The 23,526-nt window shown below is 47.5% G+C and overlaps 1 protein-coding gene across 1 annotated transcript in view; it reads right to left on the bottom strand.

Annotated features, from left to right (window-relative positions):
- snd1 (staphylococcal nuclease and tudor domain containing 1) overlaps positions 1-23,526 on the bottom strand; it is a 351,126-nt gene that overhangs the window by 49,955 nt on the left and 277,645 nt on the right. Inside the window, exon 18 of the mRNA XM_071332224.1 lies at positions 22,666-22,807. Within this exon, the coding sequence (XP_071188325.1) occupies positions 22,666-22,807 (142 nt within the window). The remainder of the gene's footprint in view (positions 1-22,665; positions 22,808-23,526) is intronic.

Here is a 23,526-nt window from a genome sequence, read left to right as displayed (position 1 = left end):
CCGGGGGAACGGGGGGACGATGGTGTCCGCCACACACACGCAGACGTTCACGCAGACGTTCACACACATTGGCACCGCATACATGACAAACACACACACCAATCAGTGTAATCAGTGTAATCTGCGTAATCAGCGTAATCGGTGTAATCAGCGTAATCTGTGTAAACAGTGTAATCAGCGTAATCTATGTAATCGGTGTAATCTGCGTAATCTGTGTAATCAGTGTAATCTGTGGCCCATGAGCTTGAAGCGTTACAGAAATGTGACATGGAGGAGCTCCTCCACTGCATTACCAATGCTACTGAACGGGGGAGGTGTGTGTGTATTGGAGGGAGGTGTGTATATTGGAGGGAGGTGTGTGTGTTGGAGGGAGGTGTGTGTGTGTATTGGAGGGAGATGTGTGTGTGTGTGTATTGGAGGGAGGTGTGTGTGTGTGTATTGGAGGGAGGTGTGTGTGTGTGTGTGTGTGTATTGGAGAGAGGGAGGTGTGCGTGTGTGTGTATTGGTCGGAGGTGTGTGTGTGTGTGTGTGTGGGGGGGCAGCGTAATGTGTGTTGTGATCAAACAAACACCTCAAAGGCAGCTCAGATCAACAACCCTACCCCCCCAAACCTCCCATCTATCCCAGAGGTACAGACCAGATAAACAACCCTACCCCCCACAAACCTCCCATCTATCCCAGAGGTACAGATCAGATAAACAACCCTACCCCCCCAACCCTCCCATCTATCCCAGAGGTACAGCTCAGATAAACAACCCTACCCCCCCAACCCTCCCATCTATCCAAGAGGTACAGATCAGATAAACAACCCTACCCCCACAACCCTCCCAGAGGTACAGGTCAGATAAACAACCCTACCCCCACAACCCTCCCATCTATCCCAGAGGTACAGATCAGATAAACAACCCTACCCCCCCAAACCTCCCATCTATCCCAGAGGTACAGCTCAGATCAACAACCCTACCCCCCAAACCTCCCATCTATCCCAGAGGTACAGCTCAGATCAACAACCCTACCTCCCCAACCCTCCCATCTATCCCAGAGGTACAGCTCAGATCAACAACCCTACCCCCCAAACCTCCCATCTATCCCAGAGGTACAGCTCAGATCAACAATCCTACCTCCCCAACCCTCCCATCTATCCCAGAGGTACAGCTCAGATCAACAACCCTACCCCCCCAACCCTCCCATCTATCCCAGGGGTACAGCTCAGATAAACAACCCTACCGCCCCAACCCTCCCATCTATCCCAGAGGTACAGATCAGATAAACAACCCTACCCCCCCCCCCCAACCCTCCCATCTATCCCAGAGGTACAGATCAGATAAACAACCCTACCCCCCCAACCCTCCCATCTATCCCAGAGGTACAGATCAGATAAACAACCCCACCCCTCCAACCCCCCAATCTATCCCAGAGGTACAGCTCGTGACGGCCGTGTTACCGTAGTAGCGCACCACGTCAGTTGCAGTAGTTGCGGCTGTGCAGCGCCGTGGCCTGCCTGTCAGCGCTCCGGCCGCCGGCGGAAGATTTATTCATCTAATTAAAAAAGTTTGAGAGAGAGCGACTTCCTCCTTCCCCAGCCAGGAGTGGTAGTGGTAATGGTGTGTGTGTGTGTGTGTGTGTGTGTGTGTGTGTGCGTGCGTGCGTCTTTGCCTGGGTCGCGCGGCGTGCTCCACTTTGGGCCCGGAGAGATTTGATTAAATAATAAATAAGCTAAGAGGGAGTCCTCTCCAATCGCTATATAAAGCTTTAATGGAAACACTTCATTTAACCTAATTAATACCAGTGGCCTGGCATTACTGTGGAGGGGAAGGTACAGGAAGGAGGTAGGGTACAGAACACATGATGAGATCGCTCTATGTACTCTATGCCATAAGAATTAAGGCCTGAAATACTGTGATGATAACCCACTTTGTACCGTTCAAGAACCACAATGTACACACAGCCAAAACACACAATGAGACTGAGTACACACTCGTAGACAAACACACAAAAAACATGTTGGAGAGCACATGCGCGCACACACCCCAAACGTGATAATTCCAGACAGAGCTGTAATCTCTGTAGTACGCATCAATAACCATAATTTACACATACAGTGCCTTCGAAAAGCATCCAGACCTCGACTTTTTCCACATTTTGTTACGTTACAGCCTTATTCTAAAATGGATTAAATCGTTTTTTCCCTCATCAACCCACAGGTGGACACAATACAGCATAATGACAAAGCAAAAACAGGTTTACAGACATTTTTGTAAATGTATGCAATAAAAATAGCTGAAATATGATATTTACATAAGTATTCAGATCCTTTACTCAGGACTTTGTTGAAGCACTTTTGGAAGAGATTACAGCATAGAGTCTTATTGGGTATGATGTTACAAGCTTGGCACAGCTATACTTGGGAAGTTTCTCCAATTTTTCTCTGCAGATCCTCTCAAGCTCTGTCAGGTTGGATGGGGAGCAGGCAGCACAGCTATTTTCAGGTCTCTACAGAGATGTTCGATTGGGTTCAAATCCAGGCTCCGGCTGGGCCACTCAAGGACATTCAGAGACATATCCCGAAGCCACTCCTGCATTGTCTTGACTGCGTGCTTATGATCGTTGTCCTGTTGGAAGGTGAACCGTGCCCCAGTCTGAGGTCCTGAGCGCTCTGGAGCAGGTTTTCATCAAGGATCTCTCTGTACTTTGCTTTGTTCATCTTTCCCAGCTGGCTGCCTGGACAGAGTCTTGGAGGTTCCAAACTTCTTCCATTTAAGAATAATGGAGTTTACTGTGTTCTTGGTGACCTTGTACGTTGCAGACATTTGTTGGTACCCTTCCCCAGATCTGTGCCTCAACACAATCCTGTCTCAGATCTCTATGGACAATCCCTTCCACGTCATGGCTTGGTTTTTGCTCTGACATGCACTGTCAACTGTGGGACCTTATATAGACAGGTGTGTGCCTTTCCAAATCATGTTCAATCAATAGAGTATACCACAGGTGGACTCCAATCAAGTTGTAGAAACATCTAAAGGATGATCAATGGAAACACAATGCACCGGAGCTCAATTTCGAGTCTCACAGCAAAGGGTCTGAATACTTATGTAAATAAGGTACAGTTGAAGTCAGAAGTTAACTTACACTTAGGTTGGAGTGAAAAACTCGTTTTTCAACCACTCCACAAATGTCTTGTTAACAAACTATAGTTTTGGCAAGTCGGTTAGGACATCTACTTTGTACATGACAAGTAATTTTTCCAACAATTGTTTACAGAGATTATTTCACTTATAATTCACTGTATCACAATTCCAGTGGGTCAGAAGTTTACATACACTAAGTTGACTGTGCCTTTAAACAGATTGGAATATTCCAGAAAATTATGTCATGACTTTAGAAGCTTCTGATAGGCTAATTGACATAATTTTAGTCAATTGGAGGTGTACCTGTGGATGTATTTCAAGGCCTACCTTCAAACTCAGTGCCTCTTTGCTTGACATCATAGGAAAATCAAAAGAAATCAGCCAAGACCTCAGAAAAAAAAGGTAGACCTCCACAAGCCTGGTTCATCCTTGGGAGAAATTTCCAAACGCCTGAAGGTACCACGTTCATCTGTACAAACAATAGTATGCAAGTATAAACACCATGGGACCACGCAGCCGTCATACCGCTCAGGAAGGAGACGCGTTCTGTCTCCTAGAGTTGAACGTACTTTGGTGCGAAAAGGGCAAATCAATCCCAGAACAACAGCAAAGGACCTTGTGAAGATGCTGTAGGAAACAGGTACAAAAGTATCTATTTCCACAGTAAAACGAGTCCTATATCGACACACCCTGAAAGGCCACTCAGCAAGGAAGAAGCCACTGCTTCAAAACTGCCATAAAAAAGCCAGACTACGGTTTGCAACTGCACATGGGGACAAAGATTGTTCTGTTTGGAGAAATGTACTCTGGTCTGATGAAACAAAAATAGAACTGTTTGGCCATAATGACCATCGTTATGTTTGGAGTAAAAAGGGGGAGGCTTGCAAGCCGAAGAACACCATCCCAACCGTGAAGCACGGGGGTGGCAGCATCATGTTGTGGGGGTGATTTGCTGCAGGAGGGACTGGTGCACTTCACAAAATAGATGGCATCACCAGGAAGGAAAATTATGTGGATATATTGAAGCAACATCTCAAGACATCAGTCAGGAAGTTAAAGCTTGGTCGCAAATGGGTCTTCCAAATGGACAATGACCCCAGGCATACTTCCAAAGTTGTGGCAAAATGGCTTAAAGACAAAAGTCAAGGTATTGGAGTGGCCATCACAAAGCCCTGACATCAATCCTATAGAACAGTTGTGGCAGAACTGAAAAAGCGCCTACTAACCGGACTCCGTTACACCAGCTCTGTCAGGAGGAATGGGCCAAAATTCACCCAACTTAGTGTGGGAAGCTTGTGGAAGGCTACCCGAAACGTTTGAACCAAGTTAAACAATTTAAAGGCAATGTCACCAAATACTAATTGAGTGTATGTAAACTTCTGACCCACTGGGAATGTGATTAAATAAATAAAAGTTGAAATAAATCATTCTCGTGACAATTTTTCTGACATTTCACATTCTTAAAATAAAGTGGTGATCCTAACTGACCTAAGACAGGGAATTTTTAATAGGATTAAATGTCAGGAATTGTGAAAAACTGAGTTTAAATATATTTGGCTGAGGTGTATGTAAGCTTCCGACTTCAACTGTATGTTTTTTTAATTTAACACATTTACAAAAATGTCTAAAAACCTGTTTTCGCTTGGTCACTATGGGGTATTATGTGTAGATTGATGAGGAAACAAACAAATTCAATCCATTTTAGAATAAGGCTGTAACGTAACGTGGAAAAGGGAAGGGCTCTGAATACTTTCCGAAGGCACTGTAGGCTATGCTACATCCTATCCTATGAAAATCAGGGCAAGCACACATCAAGCACACAACCCCAAGAGTGGTCATGAAACACCAATGTTAACCCTACCTTCCATGTTCTCCTATGAGATCCATCCTCCAGGCCAGTGTTCTCATAATACCAGTGGGGTTTAAAGCCATCCATTAGGACATATGGCTGAGGTTACATAAGGAACAGTAGATCAGTACATGGCCGACAGCGTCCCAAATGGCACCATATTCCCTATGTAGTGCCCTGTGGGCCCTGGTTAAAAGTAGTGCACTATGTAGGGAATAGGGTAAGATTCGGGAAGCAGTCATCTCTATGGATCACTGATTTCCCAGTGCAGTTTCACTACTTGGTAGAAGCCTTAGATTCCCTCTAATTACAGTCGTGTCAGATTGAGTCAGACACCGTACATCTAATGTCTCTCACTCTGAAGGTGGAGGATAAGACGTTGGTAGGGAGAAGGAACAGGGACTGTGTCTGTTACAGTGAACATGCAGTCATGTTGATATTGACCAATGAGATAGTTACATTTCTTTGTGATGGTTGTAGGCTGTTCACAGAGAGGACTTAGTGCACACATACATAGCAAACACCCCCCCCACACACTTCAATCCTTCTTCATTTCAAGTGCCATCCTGATTTAGTGGTGAACTTAAGCCTCTTAACTACTACATATTTCTCCGTGGGTTTGCTATCCATTATATAACACACATACACCACAGGGCCAGGTGAGAGAACGATGACACTTGGTATTAGATTCAGCATGCAGTGCAGGGGTTCTGCAGCATGAGAATCTCCCCACCTACTGCCAGTCACTTTATGGCTGGTCATTTGCTGTGCAGGCATCTTGGCCCAGGGTGACCTGTACTGGAGGGCACTGCTTTATTACACACATCTATGCATGCAGATTCCCTTCCAGGTGCAGGCTTGGACGGTAATGGACACACAAGGGAATGGAGAAGCACACACACACGAGTGAGAGAGGAACCAAGACAAATACACTAGCATTCTCTAGCAAGCATAGACAGAGACAGAGAGAGAGAGAGAGAGAGAGAGAGAGACAGAGAGAGAGAGAGAGAGACAGAGAGACAGAGAGAGAGAGAGAGAGAGAGAGAGAGAGAGAGAGAGAGAGAGAGAGAGAGAGAGAGAGAGAGAGAGAGAGAGAGAGAGAGAGAGAGAGAGAGAGAGTGGTGTTGATGGTATCCTTAATGAAATGATCAAATATACAGACAACAAATTCCAATTGGCTATACTAAAACTCTTTAACATCGTCCTTAGCTCTGGCATCTTCCCCAATATTTGGAACCAAGGACTGATCACCCCAATCCACAAAAGTGGAGACAAATTTGACCCCAATAACTACCGTGGAATATGCGTCAACAGTAACCTTGGGAAAATACTCTGCATTATCATTAACAGCAGACTCGTACATTTCCTCAATGAAAACAATGTACTGAGCAAATGTCAAATTGGCTTTTTACCAAATTACCGTACAACAGACCATGTATTCACCCTACACACCCTAATTGACAACCAAACAAACCAAAACAAAGGCAAAGTCTTCTCATGCTTTGTTGATTTCAAAAAAGCCTTCGACTCAATTTGGCATGAGGGTCTGCTATACAAATTGATGGAAAGTGGTGTTGGGGGTAAAACATACGACATTATAAAATCCATGTACACAAACAACAAGTGTGCGGTTAAAATTGGCAAAAAACACACACATTTCTTCACACAGGGTCGTGGGGTGAGACAGGGATGCAGCTTAAGCCCCACCCTCTTCAACATATATATCAACGAATTGGCGCGGGCACTAGAACAGTCTGCAGCACCCGGTCTCACCCTACTAGAATCCGAAGTCAAATGTCTACTGTTTGCTGATGATCTGGTGCTTCTGTCACCAACCAAGGAGGGCCTACAGCAGCACCTAGATCTTCTGCACAGATTCTGTCAGACCTGGGCCCTGACAGTAAATCTCAGTAAGACCAAAATAATGGTGTTCCAAAAAAGGTCCAGTCACCAGGACCACAAATTCCATCTAGACACCGTTGCCCTAGAGCACACAAAAAACTATACATACCTCAGCCTAAACATCAGCACCACAGGTAACTTCCACAAAGCTGTGAACGATCTGAGAGACAAGGCAAGAAGGGCCTTCTATGCCATCAAAAGGAACATAAATTTCAACATACCAATTAGGATCTGGCTAAAAATACTTGAATCAGTCATAGAGCCCATTGCCCTTTATGGTTGTGAGGTCTGGGGTCCGCTCACCAACCAAGATTTCACAAAATGGGACAAACACCAAATTGAGACTCTGCATGCAGAATTCTGCAAAAATATCCTCCGTGTACAACGTAGAACACCAAATAATGCATGCAGAGCAGAATTAGGCCGATACCCACTAATTATCAAAATCCAGAAAAGAGCCGTTAAATTCTACAACCACCTAAAAGGAAGCGATTCCCAAACCTTCCATAACAAAGCCATCACCTACAGAGAGATGAACCTGGAGAAGAGTCCCCTAAGCAAGCTGGTCCTAGGGCTCTGTTCACAAACACAAACACACCCCACAGAGCCCCAGGACAACAGCACAATTAGACCCAACCAAATCATGAGAAAACAAAAAGATAATTACTTGACACATTGGAAAGAATTAACAAAAAAACAGATCAAACTAGAATGCTATTTGGCCCTAAACAGAGAGTACACAGTGGCAGAATACCTGACCACTGTGACTGACCCAAACTTAAGGAAAGCTTTGACTATGTACAGACTCAGTGAGCATAGCCTTGCTATTGAGAAAGGCCGCCGTAGGCAGACATGGCTCTCAAGAGAAGACAGGCTATGTGCACACTGCCCACAAAATGAGGTGGAAACTGAGCTGCACTTCCTAACCTCCTGCCCAATGTATGACCATATTAGAGAGACATATTTCCCTCAGATTACACAGATCCACAAAGAATTCGAAAACAAATCCAATTTTGATAAACTCCCATATCTACTGGGTGAAATTCCACAGTGTGCCATCACAGCAGCAAGATTTGTGACCTGTTGCCACAAGAAAAGGGCAACCAGTGAAGAACAAACACCACTGTAAATACAACCCATATTTATGTTTATTTATTTTAACTTGTGTGCTTTAACCATTTGTACATTGTTACAACACTGCATATATATAATATGACATTTGTAATGTCTTTATTGTTTTGAAACTTCTGTATGTGTAATGTTTACTGTTCATTTTTATTGTTTATTTGACTTTTGTATATTACCTACCTCACTTGCTTTGGCAATGTTAACACATGTTTCCCATGCCAATAAAGCCCCTTGAATTGAGAGAGAGAGAGAGAGAGAGAGAGAGAGAGAGAGAGAGAGAGAGAGAGAGAGAGAGAGAGAGAGAGAGAGAGAGAGAGAGAGAGAGAGAGAGAGAGAGAGAGAGAGAGAGAGAGAGAGAGAGAGAGAGAGGAGAGAGAGAGAGAGAGGAGAGAGAGAGAGAGAGAGGAATGAAGACACATACATTATTTTTTTATTTTTTTATTTCACCTTTATTTAACCAGGTAGGCTAGTTGAGAACAAGTTCTCATTTGCAACTGCGACCTGGCCAAGATAAAGCATAGCAGTGTGAACAGACAACACAGAGTTACACATGGAGTAAACAATAATCAAGTCAATAACATGGTAGAAAAAAAAAGAGAATCTATATACAATGTGTGCAAAAGGCATGAGGTAGGCAATAAATCGAATAATTACAATTTAGCAGATTAACACTGGAGTGATAAATCATCAGATGATCATGTGCAAGAAGAGATACTGGTGTGCAAAAGAGCAGAAAAGTAAATAAATAAAAGCAGTATGGGGGGTGAGGTAGGTAAATTGGGTGGGTAGTTTACAGATGGACTATGTACAGCTGCAGCGATCGGTTAGCTGCTCGGATAGCAGATTTTTAAAGTTGTTGAGGGAGATAAAAGTCTCCAACTTCAGAGATTTTTGCAATTCGTTCCAGTCGCAGGCAGCAGAGAACTGGAAGGAAAGGCGTCCAAATGAGGTTTTGGCTTTAGGGATGATCAGTGAGATACACCTGCTGGAGCGCGTGTTGCGGGTGGGTGTAGCCATCGTGACCAGTGAACTGAGATAAGGCGGCACTTTACCTAGCATAGCCTTGTAGATGACCTGGAGCCAGTGGGTCTGACGACGAACATGTAGCGAGGGCCAGCCGACTAGGGCATACAGGTCGCAGTGGTGGGTCGTATAAGGTGCTTTAGTAACAAAACGAATGGCACTGTGATAAACTGCATCCAGTTTGCTGAGTAGAGTATTGGAAGCTATTTTGTAGATGACATCGCCGAAGTCGAGGATCGGTAGGATAGTCAGTTTTACTAGGGTAAGTTTGGCGGCGTGAGTGAAGGAGGCTTTGTTGCGGAATAGAAAGCCGATTCTTGCTTTGATTTTGGATTGGAGATGTTTGATATGAGTCTGGAAGGAGAGTTTGCAGTCTAGCCAGACACCTAGGTACTTATAGATGTCCACATATTCTAGGTCGGAACCGTCCAGGGTGGTGATGCTAGTCGGGCGTGCGGGTGCAGGCAGCGAACGGTTGAAAAGCATGCATTTGGTTTTACTAGCGTTTAAGAGCAGTTGGAGGCCACGGAAGGAGTGTTGTATGGCATTGAAGCTCGTTTGGAGGTTAGAGAGTACAGTGTCCAAGGAAGGGCCGGAAGTATATAGAATGGTGTCGTCTGCGTAGAGGTGGATCAGGGAATCGCCCGCAGCAAGAGCAACATCATTGATGTATACAGAGAAAAGAGTCGGCCCGAGAATTGAACCCTGTGGTACCCCCATAGAGACTGCCAGAGGACCGGACAACATGCCCTCCGATTTGACACACTGAACTCTGTCTGCAAAGTAGTTGGTGAACCAGGCAAGGCAGTCATTAGAAAAACCGAGGCTACTGAGTCTGCCGATAAGAATATGGTGATTGACAGAGTCGAAAGCCTTGGCCAGGTCGATGAAGACGGCTGCACAGTAATGTCTTTTATCGATGGCGGTTATGATATCGTTTAGTACCTTGAGCGTGGCTGAGGTGCACCCGTGACCGGCTCGGAAACCGGATTGCACAGCGGAGAAGGTACGGTGGGATTCGAGATGGTCAGTGATCTGTTTGTTGACTTGGCTTTCGAAGACCTTAGATAGGCAGGGCAGGATGGATATAGGTCTGTAACAGTTTGGGTCCAGGGTGTCTCCCCCTTTGAAGAGGGGGATGACCGCGGCAGCTTTCCAATCCTTGGGGATCTCAGATGATACGAAAGAGAGGTTGAACAGGCTGGTGATAGGGGGTGCGACAATGGCGGCGGACAGTTTCAGAAATAGGGGGTCCAGATTGTCAAGCCCAGCTGATTTGTATGGGTCCAGGTTTTCCAGCTCTTTCAGAACATCTGCTATCTGGATTTGGGTAAAGGAGAAGCTGGGGAGGCTTGGGCGAGTAGCAGCGGAGGGGGCGGGGCTGTTGGCCAAGGTTGGAGTCGCCAGGAGGAAGGCATGGCCAGCCATTGAGAAATGCTTGTTGAAGTCTTCGATTATCACGGATTTATCGGTGGTGACCGTGTTACCTAGCCTCAGTGCAGTGGGCAGCTGGGAGGAGGTGCTCTTGTTCTCCATGGACTTTACAGTATCCCAGAACTTTTTGGAGTTAGAGCTACAGGATGCAAATTTCTGCTTGAAAAAGCTGGCCTTTGCTTTCCTGACTGACTGCGTGTATTGGTTCCTGACTTCCCTGAACAGTTGCATATCGCGGGGGCTCTTCGATGCTATTGCAGTTCGCCACAGGATGTTTTTGTGCTGGTCGAGGGCAGTCAGGTCTGGAGTGAACCAGGGGCTATATCTGTTCTTGGTTCTGCATTTTTTGAACGGAGCATGCTTGTCTAATATGGTGAGGAAGTAACATTTAAAGAATGACCAGGCATCCTCAACTGACGGGATGAGGTCAATATCCTTCCAGGGAACCCGGGCCAGGTCGATTAGAAAGGCCTGCTCGCAGAAGTGTTTTAGGGAGCGTTTGACAGTGATGAGGGGTGGTCGTTTGACCGCGGACCCGTGGCGGATACAGGCAATGAGGCAGTGATCGCTGAGATCTTGATTGAAGACAGCAGAGGTGTATTTGGAGGGCAGGTTGGTCAGGATAATGTCTATTAGGGTGCCCATGTTTACGGATTTAGGGTTGTACCTGGTGGGTTCCTTGATGATTTGTGTGAGATTGAGGGCATCAAGCTTGGATTGTAGGACTGCCGGGGTGTTAAGCATATCCCAATTTAGGTCACCTAACAGAACAAACTCTGAAGCTAGATGGGGAGCGATCAATTCACATATGGTGTCCAGGGCACAGCTGGGAGCTGAGGGGGGTCGGTAGCAGGCGGCAACAGTGAGAGACTTATTTCTGGAGAGATTAATTTTTAAAATTAGAAGTTCGAACTGTTTGGGCATAGACCTGGAAAGTATGACAGAACTTTGCAGGCTATCTCTGCAGTAGATTGCAACTCCTCCCCCTTTGGCAGTTCTATCTTGACGGAAAGTGTTATAGTTGGGTATGGAAATCTCAGAATTTTTGGTGGCCTTCCTAAGCCAGGATTCGGACACGGCAAGGACATCAGGGTTGGCAGAGTGTGCTAAAGCGGTGAGTAAGGCAAACTTAGGGAGGAGGCTTCTGATGTTGACATGCATGAGGCCAAGGCTTTTTCGATCACAGAAGTCAACAAATGAGGGTGACTGGGGACATGCAGGGCCTGGGTTTACCTCCACATCACCCGAGGAACAGAGGAGTAGTAGGATGAGGGTGCGGCTAAAGGCTATCAAAACTGGTCGCCTAGAGCGTTGGGGACAAAGAATAAAAGGAGCAGATTTATGGCCGTGGTAGAATAGATTCTGGGCATAATGTGCAGACAGGGGTATGGTGGGGCGTGGGTACAGCGGAGGCAAGCCCAGGCACTGGGTGATGATAAGAGAGGTTGTATCTCTGGACATGCTGGTCTCAATGGGTGAGGTCACCGCATGTGTGGGGGGTGGGACGAAGGGGGTATCAGAGGTACGGAGAGTGGAACTACGGGGTCCATTGCAAACCAAAACAATGATAGCTAGCCTGAACAACAGTATGCAAGGCATATTGATATTTGAGGGAGACATACAATAAGGCATAAAGTGATTGCAGGTCTTGATTGGGAGAGCTAGCTAAAACAAAAGGTGAGATAGCAGCAGCTAGTCAGTTAACACAGCAGCAGCAGGTAAAAATGGCGACGGCTAGGCAGAGAGGGTCGGATTAACTACACACAGATCCTGAGTTAAAGCACAGAGCCGACAGATAAAACACAAATAAACGGAATGGAGTACCGTGAATTAATGGACAGTCAAGCAAGCATCAGCTATGTAGCCAAGTGATCATAGTGTCCAGGGGGCAGCCGTAGATGGAGCAGTGAGGCCTCCACTAAGCTAGCCCGCGGCGTAAGATTGTTCGATAGACCTGCTCAGATAGCAGCCGATATGCTCAAGACAGCTAACGATTAGCGGGCCGCAGTTAGCATATGGGCGTTCAGGTTACGTCGCGATGGAGGGGCCAGTTGAATAACTCCCTCGGGCAGATAACGTCGGTATCCCAGTCGTGAAGGCCCGGTGGGGCTCCGCATCGGCAGTAAAACGGGTCCGGATAGGTAATTGTAGCCCAGGAGTGGCTGATGGAACTCTTCAGCTGGCTAGCTCCGGGATAATTGGTGTTTGCTCCGGAATTGATGTTAGCCAATAGTCACTCGGATAGCAGCTAGTTAGCTGCAAGATCCAGGTGTAAATGTCCAGAGCTTGCGGTAAAAATCCGGGGATATGGAGAGAAAATAGGTCTGGTATGCTCTGGTCTGAGTCGCGTTGTACAAAACTGGCAATAGTTTTCCGAGCTAAAGGATAGCTGATAAGCGCTAGCTGTGGTTAGCTGAACTACTCACGTTAGCTTGTGAGCTGGCTAACTTCTGGCTAGATGAATAACTCCCTCGGGCAGATAACGTCGGTATCCCAGTCGTGAAGGCCCGGTGGGGCTCCGCATCGGCAGTAAAACGGGTCCGGATAGGTGATTGTAGCCCAGGAGTGGCTGATGGATTAGCACTCTGGCAAGCATAGATGCACCCACACACACACACAGGTAAACACACAGGCAAAGTGTTCCTTTTTTCAGCTTGAAAGAACATCATTCCAGCCCAACCGATGTGTAAAAAACATAAAACAGCCTACATCTCCCTCTGTCTGTTTGCATACACTGCCGAGAAATCTAAAGATAAACCCTGTGAGTGTCCAGTGAACCGACGCCTACGGTTGGTTTCCTGCCTTCAGCAACCCAGAGAGATCTGCAACATGCATCTCTGGCAAAGCCAAATCAGGCTAGGAAAAATACCAGGAGACGTATGTAGTAAGGAGAGTCCCAGGTCCCAATTCCACGTTGGTTTGAAGAAAAGAAAGACAAATCTATGTATTTGTAGTCTCAGTGGAAGAGGCTAATGGGTCTCCAGTGTGACAGGCCTCGCTTTGTGTATTTGCTAGTGAGCAAAAGCACTGATCCACATAAAATGAAGACTGTTCTAGATCTCTTTTCTCCTCCTTCCCTCTCTTTTCTCTCACTCTGTTCTGTAATTTGTTTATGCGCCATTATGGCTGCAGCTGTTGGTAAATCATATGTAATTACATTGTAAATGCCCCGCGCGGAACGGAGAAAGCGATTAGGCTTTAGAGAAGAGAAAATGATTTTAGTTGGGGTTGATTAAAATGGCATTTGGCTGTGGTGTGGCGAATGAGGCGTACTCGCGGAAAGAAAACAAAAAGCTATGAAAACACTGGATCATGTCGTCCTCCGCACTCGACCGAAGGCCACGCGGAATCCTATTTGACCAAATCATTACCATCAACAACGAAAATCATCCCATCCAGAATGAAACAGAAGACCAGAGAACAGATTAGAGAATCACTGCTAAATGGTTACTAAAAAGCTAGGATAATTCCAATTCCCTTCCCAAATGAAGAAATTAAACACTAAATCATTGTTAAGCATTTTCCAAATGATGCAGAAAGTCTAATTCAGGACACCCAAAGAGAGAAAAAGGGGAACAAAAAAAACGGACAGGAGAAGCGCAGAAAGAGGCAACATTTCACCAGCTGTAATCAGCTCAATATTCAAATGTATGAGACGCACGCAGCGGCATGGAGAAAGGAGCTCATCAGGGAAATGTGTAACTAACCCAAAAACAACAGTTATTCTGGGAGGTCTCCGAAGACTCTCATTTCCATTTAGTACATGTTGTTCCCGGGGTCTTTATCAGATCTGCTATATAGGCACTGGTGTCTGTTATTTTAGCAGTTGTAACGTGTGCATACGGTGTGTGTGAATGTGTGTGTGCACGGGCAGTTTGAATGATGACACCGGGCTGACGCACACAGTGCTAACTCTACCTGCTAGTTTGGCCTGTTAAATATGCATGAGGTTTGGACAGGCTTCATCCTCTGGGGGGATGGCGGCTTGTGTTAAAGAACTTCCAGGTGGGAACGGGAACAACACTGCTGATTGCTCACACACACACACACACACACACACACACACACACACACACACACACACACACACACACACACACACACACACACACACACACACACACACACACACACACACACACACACACACACACACACACACACACACACACACACACACACACACACACACACAGAGAGAATGATAACAGACAACCTACCCCAACACAGACAAAGGAGGAACTGGAGATGCGGGGGGAGAGATAAAATGGCTTTATGGGGAGCAATTTACTCCTCTTTTGGGCACCAGTTGGGAGGAAGTGTCGGCAGCCGCTGTGCGTGGAGCGAGGCCGCCATAAAAAACAAATGATGGCAGAGCCTCACTAATGCCCACTCTGCCTGTGGAAGAGCGTTTCAGAGTCGCATCGCACAGCACTCTCTCCCTCTCTCAATCTTTCTCTCCCCCTCCTGGCAGGCGGAGAGGGGGCCCTCACCACCAAATTACAGTTTCTGTCATTTGAAAACCCAGAAGAGACAAAGAGGCAGCATCTGTGACTTTTCTCCTGCTCTCTACACTCCCATTGAGGCCTCGTCGAGTGAGGCTAATGCGGATTTTCTCCCAATATACCCGGGTGCGGTGCCACATTAGGAGGGTTCACCTGTACTTGTAGTTTGGAGGAGAAGAGTGTAAGTGGGTCCGTTGCCAAGAGAAGAGCCATTCACCGCCACATAAGGTAACCAGCGTTGCCTTTCTGGTTACTAGTGAAACCAGAGCACTAAGACCAAGAGCAAGCCGGATTGGGTCCTGCTCCCTCCAAAATACACCCCTCAGAACAAACCGTGCTCCAGCTGAGCAGACAGGTGATCTGACCTTTCAATCTGCAGTTCCATTCAAATTCAACAATGGATGCCTTCGCTTTAAAGCTCATCTGAGGACCGCTAAATATTGCATCATCCGGCGCGGTGGTGGGGAGTTAAGAAAACAAATAAAACTTGCAGTGTCTCCTTTTCTCCCTGCTTGAGTTTGTTGTTGCTTTCTACAGCCGTGGCCACTGCAGTTTGTGCGGAGTGTCACCACAGCTGTTTACAGACCAGCTGAAGAGAAACAAGACGTAGTTCAGCACGACTGAAGAATATAGACCCGGTGAAACAAGGACGGCCTAGAGATGTGAGGATAAAATCATGACCATGACAAACTACTGCCCTCTCTAGGATGACGGTGTCCTCAAAAGACAGAGGCCAGCGGTAGGCGGGGGGAAACAAAGAGCCATCCTCTACAGAGGATCACATGGGAACAGGGACTTGCTTATGTGCACTGAGCTTCATCCAGCCATCTTCCGTCCGCATTAAGCAGGGTTGTGTTCATTTGAGCACACAATGGGGAAAAAAGTCAAACATTTCGCAACTGAACACAAAAACGTTGCATTTCGCATTGGCCAGGAAGACCCTCCCTGTTTCAATCCGTTTTATTCCATTTGGTGCCTAATGAACACAGCCCGGGAGTGGAGTGCTGTTTCTAAGATGGCCCTAGTTCGCTGCTTCACATTAAGGCCTGGTTAGAGCCCCCTGTATTCCCTTTCGGACAGATCGATAGAGAATGTCCTCTTATTGACATCAATACTGGCAAATGCTAATGGTCTGGCACACCAGTGTTACGAGGCCCCCCGTTGACTGCTCCCAAAAACAATGTGTGCCGTCACACGTTAAGGCACTCCACAGTGGCGGACAGTTCTGGGGCGTTGGGACCTTTTAAAACCCCTAGGTTTTCACTGAATGAGGGGAACATTTGAGAAAGAGAGAGCGAGAGAGCTAGCGAGAGGTGAGAGTGAGACATAAGGAGAGAATGAGAAAAACTAAAACACAGAGACCGAACCACAGAGCATAAGGAACAAGAGGGAGAAAGATAGATTTAGCAACAGAACAAGAAAGAGATTGAATACCAGCATGATAGTAGGAAGGAGTGAGACTGACTGAGTGGTGTTCCAGCATCATTAGGTGGAGAACAGCTGCTGGGCATAAAGGTAGAATGTGAATAATGTGGAGAGTGGCACCTGGAAGGCTGTAGCACTGCCAGCTCCTAACTCTGGTCTGGTCTGGACCAGCCTGCAGTGCTGCCAGCTCCTAACTCTGGTCTGGTCTGGACCAGCCTGCAGTGCTGCCAGCTCCTAACTCTGGTCTGGTCTGGACCAGCCTGCAGTGCTGCCAGCTCCTAACTCTGGTCTGGTCTGGACCAGCCTGCAGTGCTGCCAGCTCCTAACTCTGGTCTGGTCTGGACCAGCCTGCAGTGCTGCCAGCTCCTAACTCTGGTCTGGTCTGGACCAGCCTGCAGCGCTGCCAGCTCCTAACTCTGGTCTGGTCTGGACCAGCCTGCAGCGCTGCCAGCTCCTAACTCTGGTCTGGTCTGGACCAGCCTGCAGCGTTGCCAGCTCCTAACTCTGGTCTGGTCTGGACCAGCCTGCAGTGCTGCCAGCTCCTAACTCTGGTCTGGTCTGGACCAGCCTGCAGTGCTGCCAGCTCCTAACTCTGGTCTGGTCTGGACCAGCCTGCAGCGCTGCCAGCTCTTTGCTCCTAACTCTGGTCTGGTCTGTAGCGCTGCAGGCTCTTTGCTCCTAACTCTGGTCTGGTCTGTAGCGCTGCAGGCTCTTTACTCCTAACTCTGGTCTGGTCTGTAGCGCTGCAGGCTCTTTGCTCCTAACTCTGGTCTGGTCTGTAGCGCTGCAGGCTCTTTGCTCCTAACTCTGGTCTGGTATGGTCTGTAGCGCTGCAGGCTTTTTGCTCCTAACTCTGGTCTGGTCTGTAGCGTAGTAGGCTCTTTGCTCCTAACTCTGGTCTGGTCTGTAGCGCTGCAGGCTCTTTGCTCCTAACTCTGGTCTGGTCTGGTCTGTAGCGCTGCAGGCTCTTTGCTCCTAACTCTGGTCTGGTCTGTAGCGCTGCAGGCTCTTTACTCCTAACTCTGGTCTGGTCTGTAGCGCTGCAGGCTCTTTGCTCCTAACTCTGGTCTGGTCTGTAGCGCTGCAGGCTCTTTACTCCTAACTCTGGTCTGGTCTGTAGCGCTGCAGGCTCTTTGCTCCTAACTCTGGTCTGGTCTGTAGCGCTGCAGGCTCTTAGCTCCTAACTCTGGTCTGGTCTGCAGCGCTGCAGGCTCTTTGCTCCTAACTCTGGTCTGGTCTGTAGCGCTGCAGGCTCTTTGCTCCTAACTCTGGTCTGGTCTGTAGCGCTGCAGGCTCTTTGCTCCTAACTCTGGTCCGGTCTGTAGCGCTGCAGGCTCTTTGCTCCTAACTCTGGTCTGGTCTGGTCTGTAGCGCTGCAGGCTCTTTGCTCCTAAATCTGGTCTGGTCTGCAGCGCTGCAGGCTCTTAGCTCCTAACTCTGGTCTGGTCTGTAGCGCTGCAGGCTCTTTGCTCCTAACTCTGGTCTGGTCTGTAGCGCTGCAGGCTCTTTGCTCCTAACTCTGGTCTGGTCTGGGCTAGGCTGTAGCGCTGCAGGCTCTTTGCTCCTAAGTCTGGTCTGATCCAGGCTGAGGCTTGGTGGGCCTGAATCCCAATCCTGGACGGTCTGAGAGTGTAGCTCTAGACTAAAAATCATTCTCAATGCTCTAGTCATGGACAGGTAAAGAGGGCCAAGCTAGAGACAGAAAATCAAAATATATTTTGTTAATCCCTAGGCTGCAAACCAGAGGAAAACCAACAGTGTTTTAGTAGCCTGTCACTTTCCTCAGCTGCACAGAGCGGCCTCTGTCTTTCAGTGTGTCCAAGGTCAGATATCTTATGCAGGTTCCCCTCAGAGTAATTACAAATCGTCTCAGGAGAGAGGGATGGGGAGAGGGAGAGAGATGAGAAATGTTATGGTATCCGTAGCATTTCCCCAGGAAAATTCCTTTCCCAACAACTTCTACCACACGTTTACACACACACACACACACACACACACACACACACACACACACACACACACACACACACACACACACACACACACACACACACACACACTCACTCACTCTTTCGGTAATTAAATCTGACTGATAAAAAACATTCTCACAAGCAAAACTGTCGCAACCGACCCCCCCTGAGAATAATGGAAATGGTAAAGATATTACTGTGCACTTTGCTTCACTGTTTAGGGACCATTAATTAAGAGACATCAGGGAGCTTAAGAGAAGATGAAAATACAGCCTACTATCTTCTCTTGGTATGTGAGACACAGTGACCACAGGCAGAGTACGAACAGAACAGAGCACAATGGGAACTAATGAGAACTAGCAGTTTTATTTACACTTTATAACAGTGTGTCTTCAACCCCTTCGAAAAGAGAGGAGGGCGAAACGTCTGGATTGATTCCCTTTGGATTTATCTCCTATGTCCCACACGGCTCGCCCAGCGCCTCAAGGTCGGTCAAGGAGCCTTCGCCCCAGCGGCGTATTTTTATCCAGACAGTAAATGGAGTGATGACGGCAGCTGCCAACAAAAAAACTTGCCTGACCTCTCACCTCTGATCTTAAAACACTTAAGCGTGAGAGAGAGGAGTGAGGGAGAGACAGGGAGGGAGAGAGAGAGGAGCAGGTAAGGCAGGGAGAGACAAGGTCAAAACTCTCTCTCAGGTAGATTGCTGTCTGTTGTGGTCGACCTGTTTGCCTCGTACAGAATTCTGCTACAGTATGGAAAGAATATAGGGAGCGAGAACATCTATTTGCAGGTGATGAATTCACAGCATCCTATATGTGTCAGAATCTATTTCCATAATAGCGTATGGTGTGGCATTGGGGGATGTACATTTAGGGAGATCCCTGCTCTCTGTGAAAGGTGGGAATACACACTGGTTAGGGGGAAACCTGGCAAAAGCCCTCTATTTCAGAAACAGCCCCTGGAGCCACAGGGCCTACTGCTTAATGGCAATTTGTCGGTGCCGGTCGCCTTAGGACCAACTTAACCACAACACAGAAAGCTATGTCATTATCAAAAACCAATCTTCATATTATTTCTAAAATCACCCCCTCCCCTACATTATAAATTCTGCCGTCTCTGAAAAAACATTTCTTACAAGCACTCGGCTTGTAAGAATTTACTGGGCCTGGGCTTTGAAGTGCTCTTCAAGGGGCTGTGGGCCTTAATGTGGGAGGGAGGGGGGGGAGAGAGAAGAGAGGATAAGAGAAGGAGAGAGAGGGTAGGAGGGAGAGAGAGAGAAGAAAAGAGGATAAGAGAAGGAGATGGGGTAGGAGGGAAAGAGAGAAGAAAAGAGGATAAGAGAAGGAGAGAGGGGGTAGGAGGGAGAGAGAGAAGAAAAGAGGATAAGAGAAGGAGAGAGGGGGTAGGAGGGAGAGAGAGAGAGAAAAAAAGAGGATAAGAGAAGGAGAGAGGGGGTAGGAGGGAGAGAGAGAGAGAAAAGAGGATAAGAGAAGGAGAGAGGGGGTAGGAGGGAGAGAGAGAAGAAAAGAGGATAAGAGAAGGAGAGGGGGGTAGGAGGGAGAGAGAGAAGAAAAGAGGATAAGAGAAGGAGAGAGGGGGTAGGAGGGGGAGAGAGAGAGAAGAGGATAAGAGAAGGAGAGAGGGGGTAGGAGGGAGAGAGAGAGAGAAAAGAGGATAAGAGAAGGAGAGAGGGGGTAGGAGGGGGAGAGAGAGAGAGAGAGGGTCACAGGGGGTGATTCTGGTCATATTTGCTTGCCTGCTGAAAATAACAATCCTGTTTTTCCTAACGAGCACATAACTCGCTCGGTGGGAAACATCGGCCAATTAAAAACTAAAAAAAGGCCCCACATTGCTGGTTCATCTGAAATCATGAATTTTTTTTAATGAAAGATGACTAAAACTGTGCTTGAACGCAAAGAGTGCAGTACTACCAGCCGAGGTGCTGTAGCTACGTTTCCTAAACCTAACGTGTGTGTCTCTATCCTGTTCTGGTTCTTCACATGTGCTTTCCAGGCTTCCGACTGTTATCAGGCTAATCAACCCTGTCTGTGCCAGTGTGTTTCCTGTCAATCACACTAGTCGTCACGGTGATCACATAGGTTACATGGCACATCATCAGCTCTCTACCCAACTTCCTCCGGGGACGTGGGGGATATATGCAGCTACATCGAGAAGATCTGTTCTGAGCACGCTCCAACACCTGAAGATCTCCTGGATGGGTGGTGTGTACGTATGTAGTATTAGTGAGGGGTTATGTCGGGTGCCAAAGGCTGCCACGCTCCAACGTGATAGGATTGTCACGCTCACGGCGACGCAGGGCTCAGATTGGCTCTAAATTAATGCAAATTAATTAATTATCGCATTAAGACGAATTAAGTGATGACGAAAGTCAATTTCATGGCCTCTGCCAAAGTCAAGTGCCACTGGAAAGAGGAATGGGGGATACCTAGTCAGAAAGCCTTCAACTGAAATGTGTCTTCAGGAGCATTTAACCCAACCCCTCTGAATCAGAGCAGTGCCTTAATGGACATCCACGTCTTCTGTGCCCGGGGAACAGTGGGTTAACTGCCTTGTTCAGGGGAACAGTGGGGTAACTGCCTTGTTCAGGGGAACAGTGGGGTAACTGCCTTGTTCAGGGGAACAGTGGGGTAACTGCCTTGTTCAGGGGAACAGTGGGGTAACTGCCTTGTTCAGGGGAACAGTGGGTTAACTGCCTTGTTCAGGGGAACAGTGGGTAACTGCCTTGTTCAGGGGAACAGTGGGTTAACTGCCTTGTTCAGGGGAACAGTGGGTTAACTGCCTTGTTCAGGGGAACAGTGGGTTAACTGCCTTGTTCAGGGGAACAGTGGGTTAACTGCCTTGTTCAGGGGAACAGTGGGTTAACTGCCTTGTTCAGGGGAACAGTGGGTTAACTGCCTTGTTCAGGGGAACAGTGGGTTAACTGCCTTGTTCAGGGGAACAGTGGGTTAACTGCCTTGTTCAGGGGAACAGTGGGTTAACTGCCTTGTTCAGGGGAACAGTGGGTTAACTGGCCCAAAGCTCTAACCATGAGGCTACCTGCCGCCCCATGAACGGGAGGGGGAGTGAGACCCCCACCCACCCCCACCTCGTTATGGAACACACACTAGTGAATGCGTGATTGAGTGAATGACCGAGAAAGAGAGTGATTGAACCAATAAAAGCAAAGGGTCTGTGTATGTTTGATGATGCAACACGCTCATTAACCCCTGCTCTGTCCAACCAACTCCTCGTTCCCACGAGGCATGAGACCATGCACACAGTCACATTGAATCACAGCCTCCCGTCCTATTCAAGGAGCCAAAAGGGGATAGGCGCTGGGGCCAGTATTTGGCAGACACCTCTACGGCTGTAGTGTGTAGTGTACACACTAACCAGCGTGTTGTTAGACACAGGGCTATGCATGAGACACACTCAGAGTGTGTAGAAAACATTGGTAAGAATATTAATATTAACGGTAAGAATGTTATTTTTGTTTAAAGGAGAGCCTAACAGAAAGACATCCCTTAACATTGTAGATGTCTAATGCCTTTGGGCTGTGGATGGGTGGAGGGGGTTGAGTCTGGGTCAGCTAGAAGAATGATAATGATATAAAATGTGAGGGTTGGTTCCCTCTGTCGATGGCAGGGGGTTGGATGGGTTAGTAGTAATTACATGAGTGGCTGGCCATAGTGCTGCTTCACTGGGCTCGGGCTAACAGGCCTACATAAACACACTGTCGCTCACAACACACACACAGAATGCAAACAGACAGACACAAACACAAACATGCAGACAAACATACACACAACCTTGGCAGCCCACAGAGAGAACAATGATGACCATTAAGTACAACAGCAACAGGAGAAGCTGTACACTAGATCACCTCTTTAAGCTCAGAGGGCTAAACGATGGACCTCTCCTCACACCGACCCATAATGCATCGCACACGGAGAGCGAGGGGAGGAGGGTGATGATGGGAGCAGCCACGCCAAGACACCTGGGATTGTTATTTATTCTGTCTCAAACGTTCCCTCCCTCCACTGGGGAATGTCAGAATAACCTGGTGATTTATTCCAGTCTTTCAGTAGCAAAAACAAGCGGAACGTTGGTGTGTTTCTCTGCAGGAAGGTGGAGGATGCAGAAGGGAGATACATGTGAGAGCAGAGAGAGACAGTCTGGGCTGTGATGCAGAACTGCCCGTCATCCATGAAGTCAGCCTCGTACTAGTCCCGTCTCTCGCACACACACACACGAAAACACAAACCAAAACAACCCAGTCAAATTATCAGACAACCCACCTGTCTCCACGTCCTGGGTGTAGAAGTGCATGGTGTCCGTGATCTCGGTGACATACACAGCTCTGTAGTTGGCTGTGCGCTCTTTCTCCTCCGTCACGTGCACCACCTCCTCCACCTTCTTCTCCTCATAGTTGGCCCAGATCTGATGGGGGGGAAGGTCACATGATTAGGGTGAAGCATGACAGAACTCCCTGTTCTTATGTGTAATATAATGATATCATTAATGTGAGGTCTTCCTCGTTAAATTGGGGATCTACTTGTAGGACAAATGAAATAATATTCAGTCCACTGTCTTGACTGAAAAGGACATTTCTCATGTCTAAACCTCCAGCTAAGCATGCCAGTTCCTTATTATACGTCACATGATCAAACATCTAACATACTCAAAACAAACCAGACACCAAACTCCTACTTTAATCACTGCCAACTCCAACAGAACAATTTACTCTCCTAAATGACTCCCATGACTTGATCCAGGGCCTGTTTTGATGCCAAAGGGAAATACGGTCAAGAACAAACAACCCTTAGACCAGAGAAACATGGGTCTGTTATCTAACAGCAACAGCAATCCCCTGTGGGACAACCTCTCCCTCCTTCCATCTCTGCCTCTCTTCACCATCCTCTAGAGTGTTTCTGGTGTGGAAACCAGGTCAGCTCCTCTCCAAGGTTGGCCCTCTGTCGGGAGGGCAGGAGGCTCATTAAGGGAAGAGTGCTCCGCTCGGGGCCACAAATCAAACACTATGGTCGACACTATGGACGCACAAACACACACGAAAACACACACATGCGCACATGAAAACAGCCACACACGCGCGTGTGAGGGACAGGATGACAAGAGCTGCCTATTCATCTCTCTACATG

This window comes from Salvelinus alpinus, chromosome 11 (genome assembly GCF_045679555.1).
Source record: "Salvelinus alpinus chromosome 11, SLU_Salpinus.1, whole genome shotgun sequence".
Lineage (NCBI taxonomy): Eukaryota > Metazoa > Chordata > Actinopteri > Salmoniformes > Salmonidae > Salvelinus > Salvelinus alpinus.
This window is presented reverse-complemented; position numbering and strand designations above follow the sequence as displayed.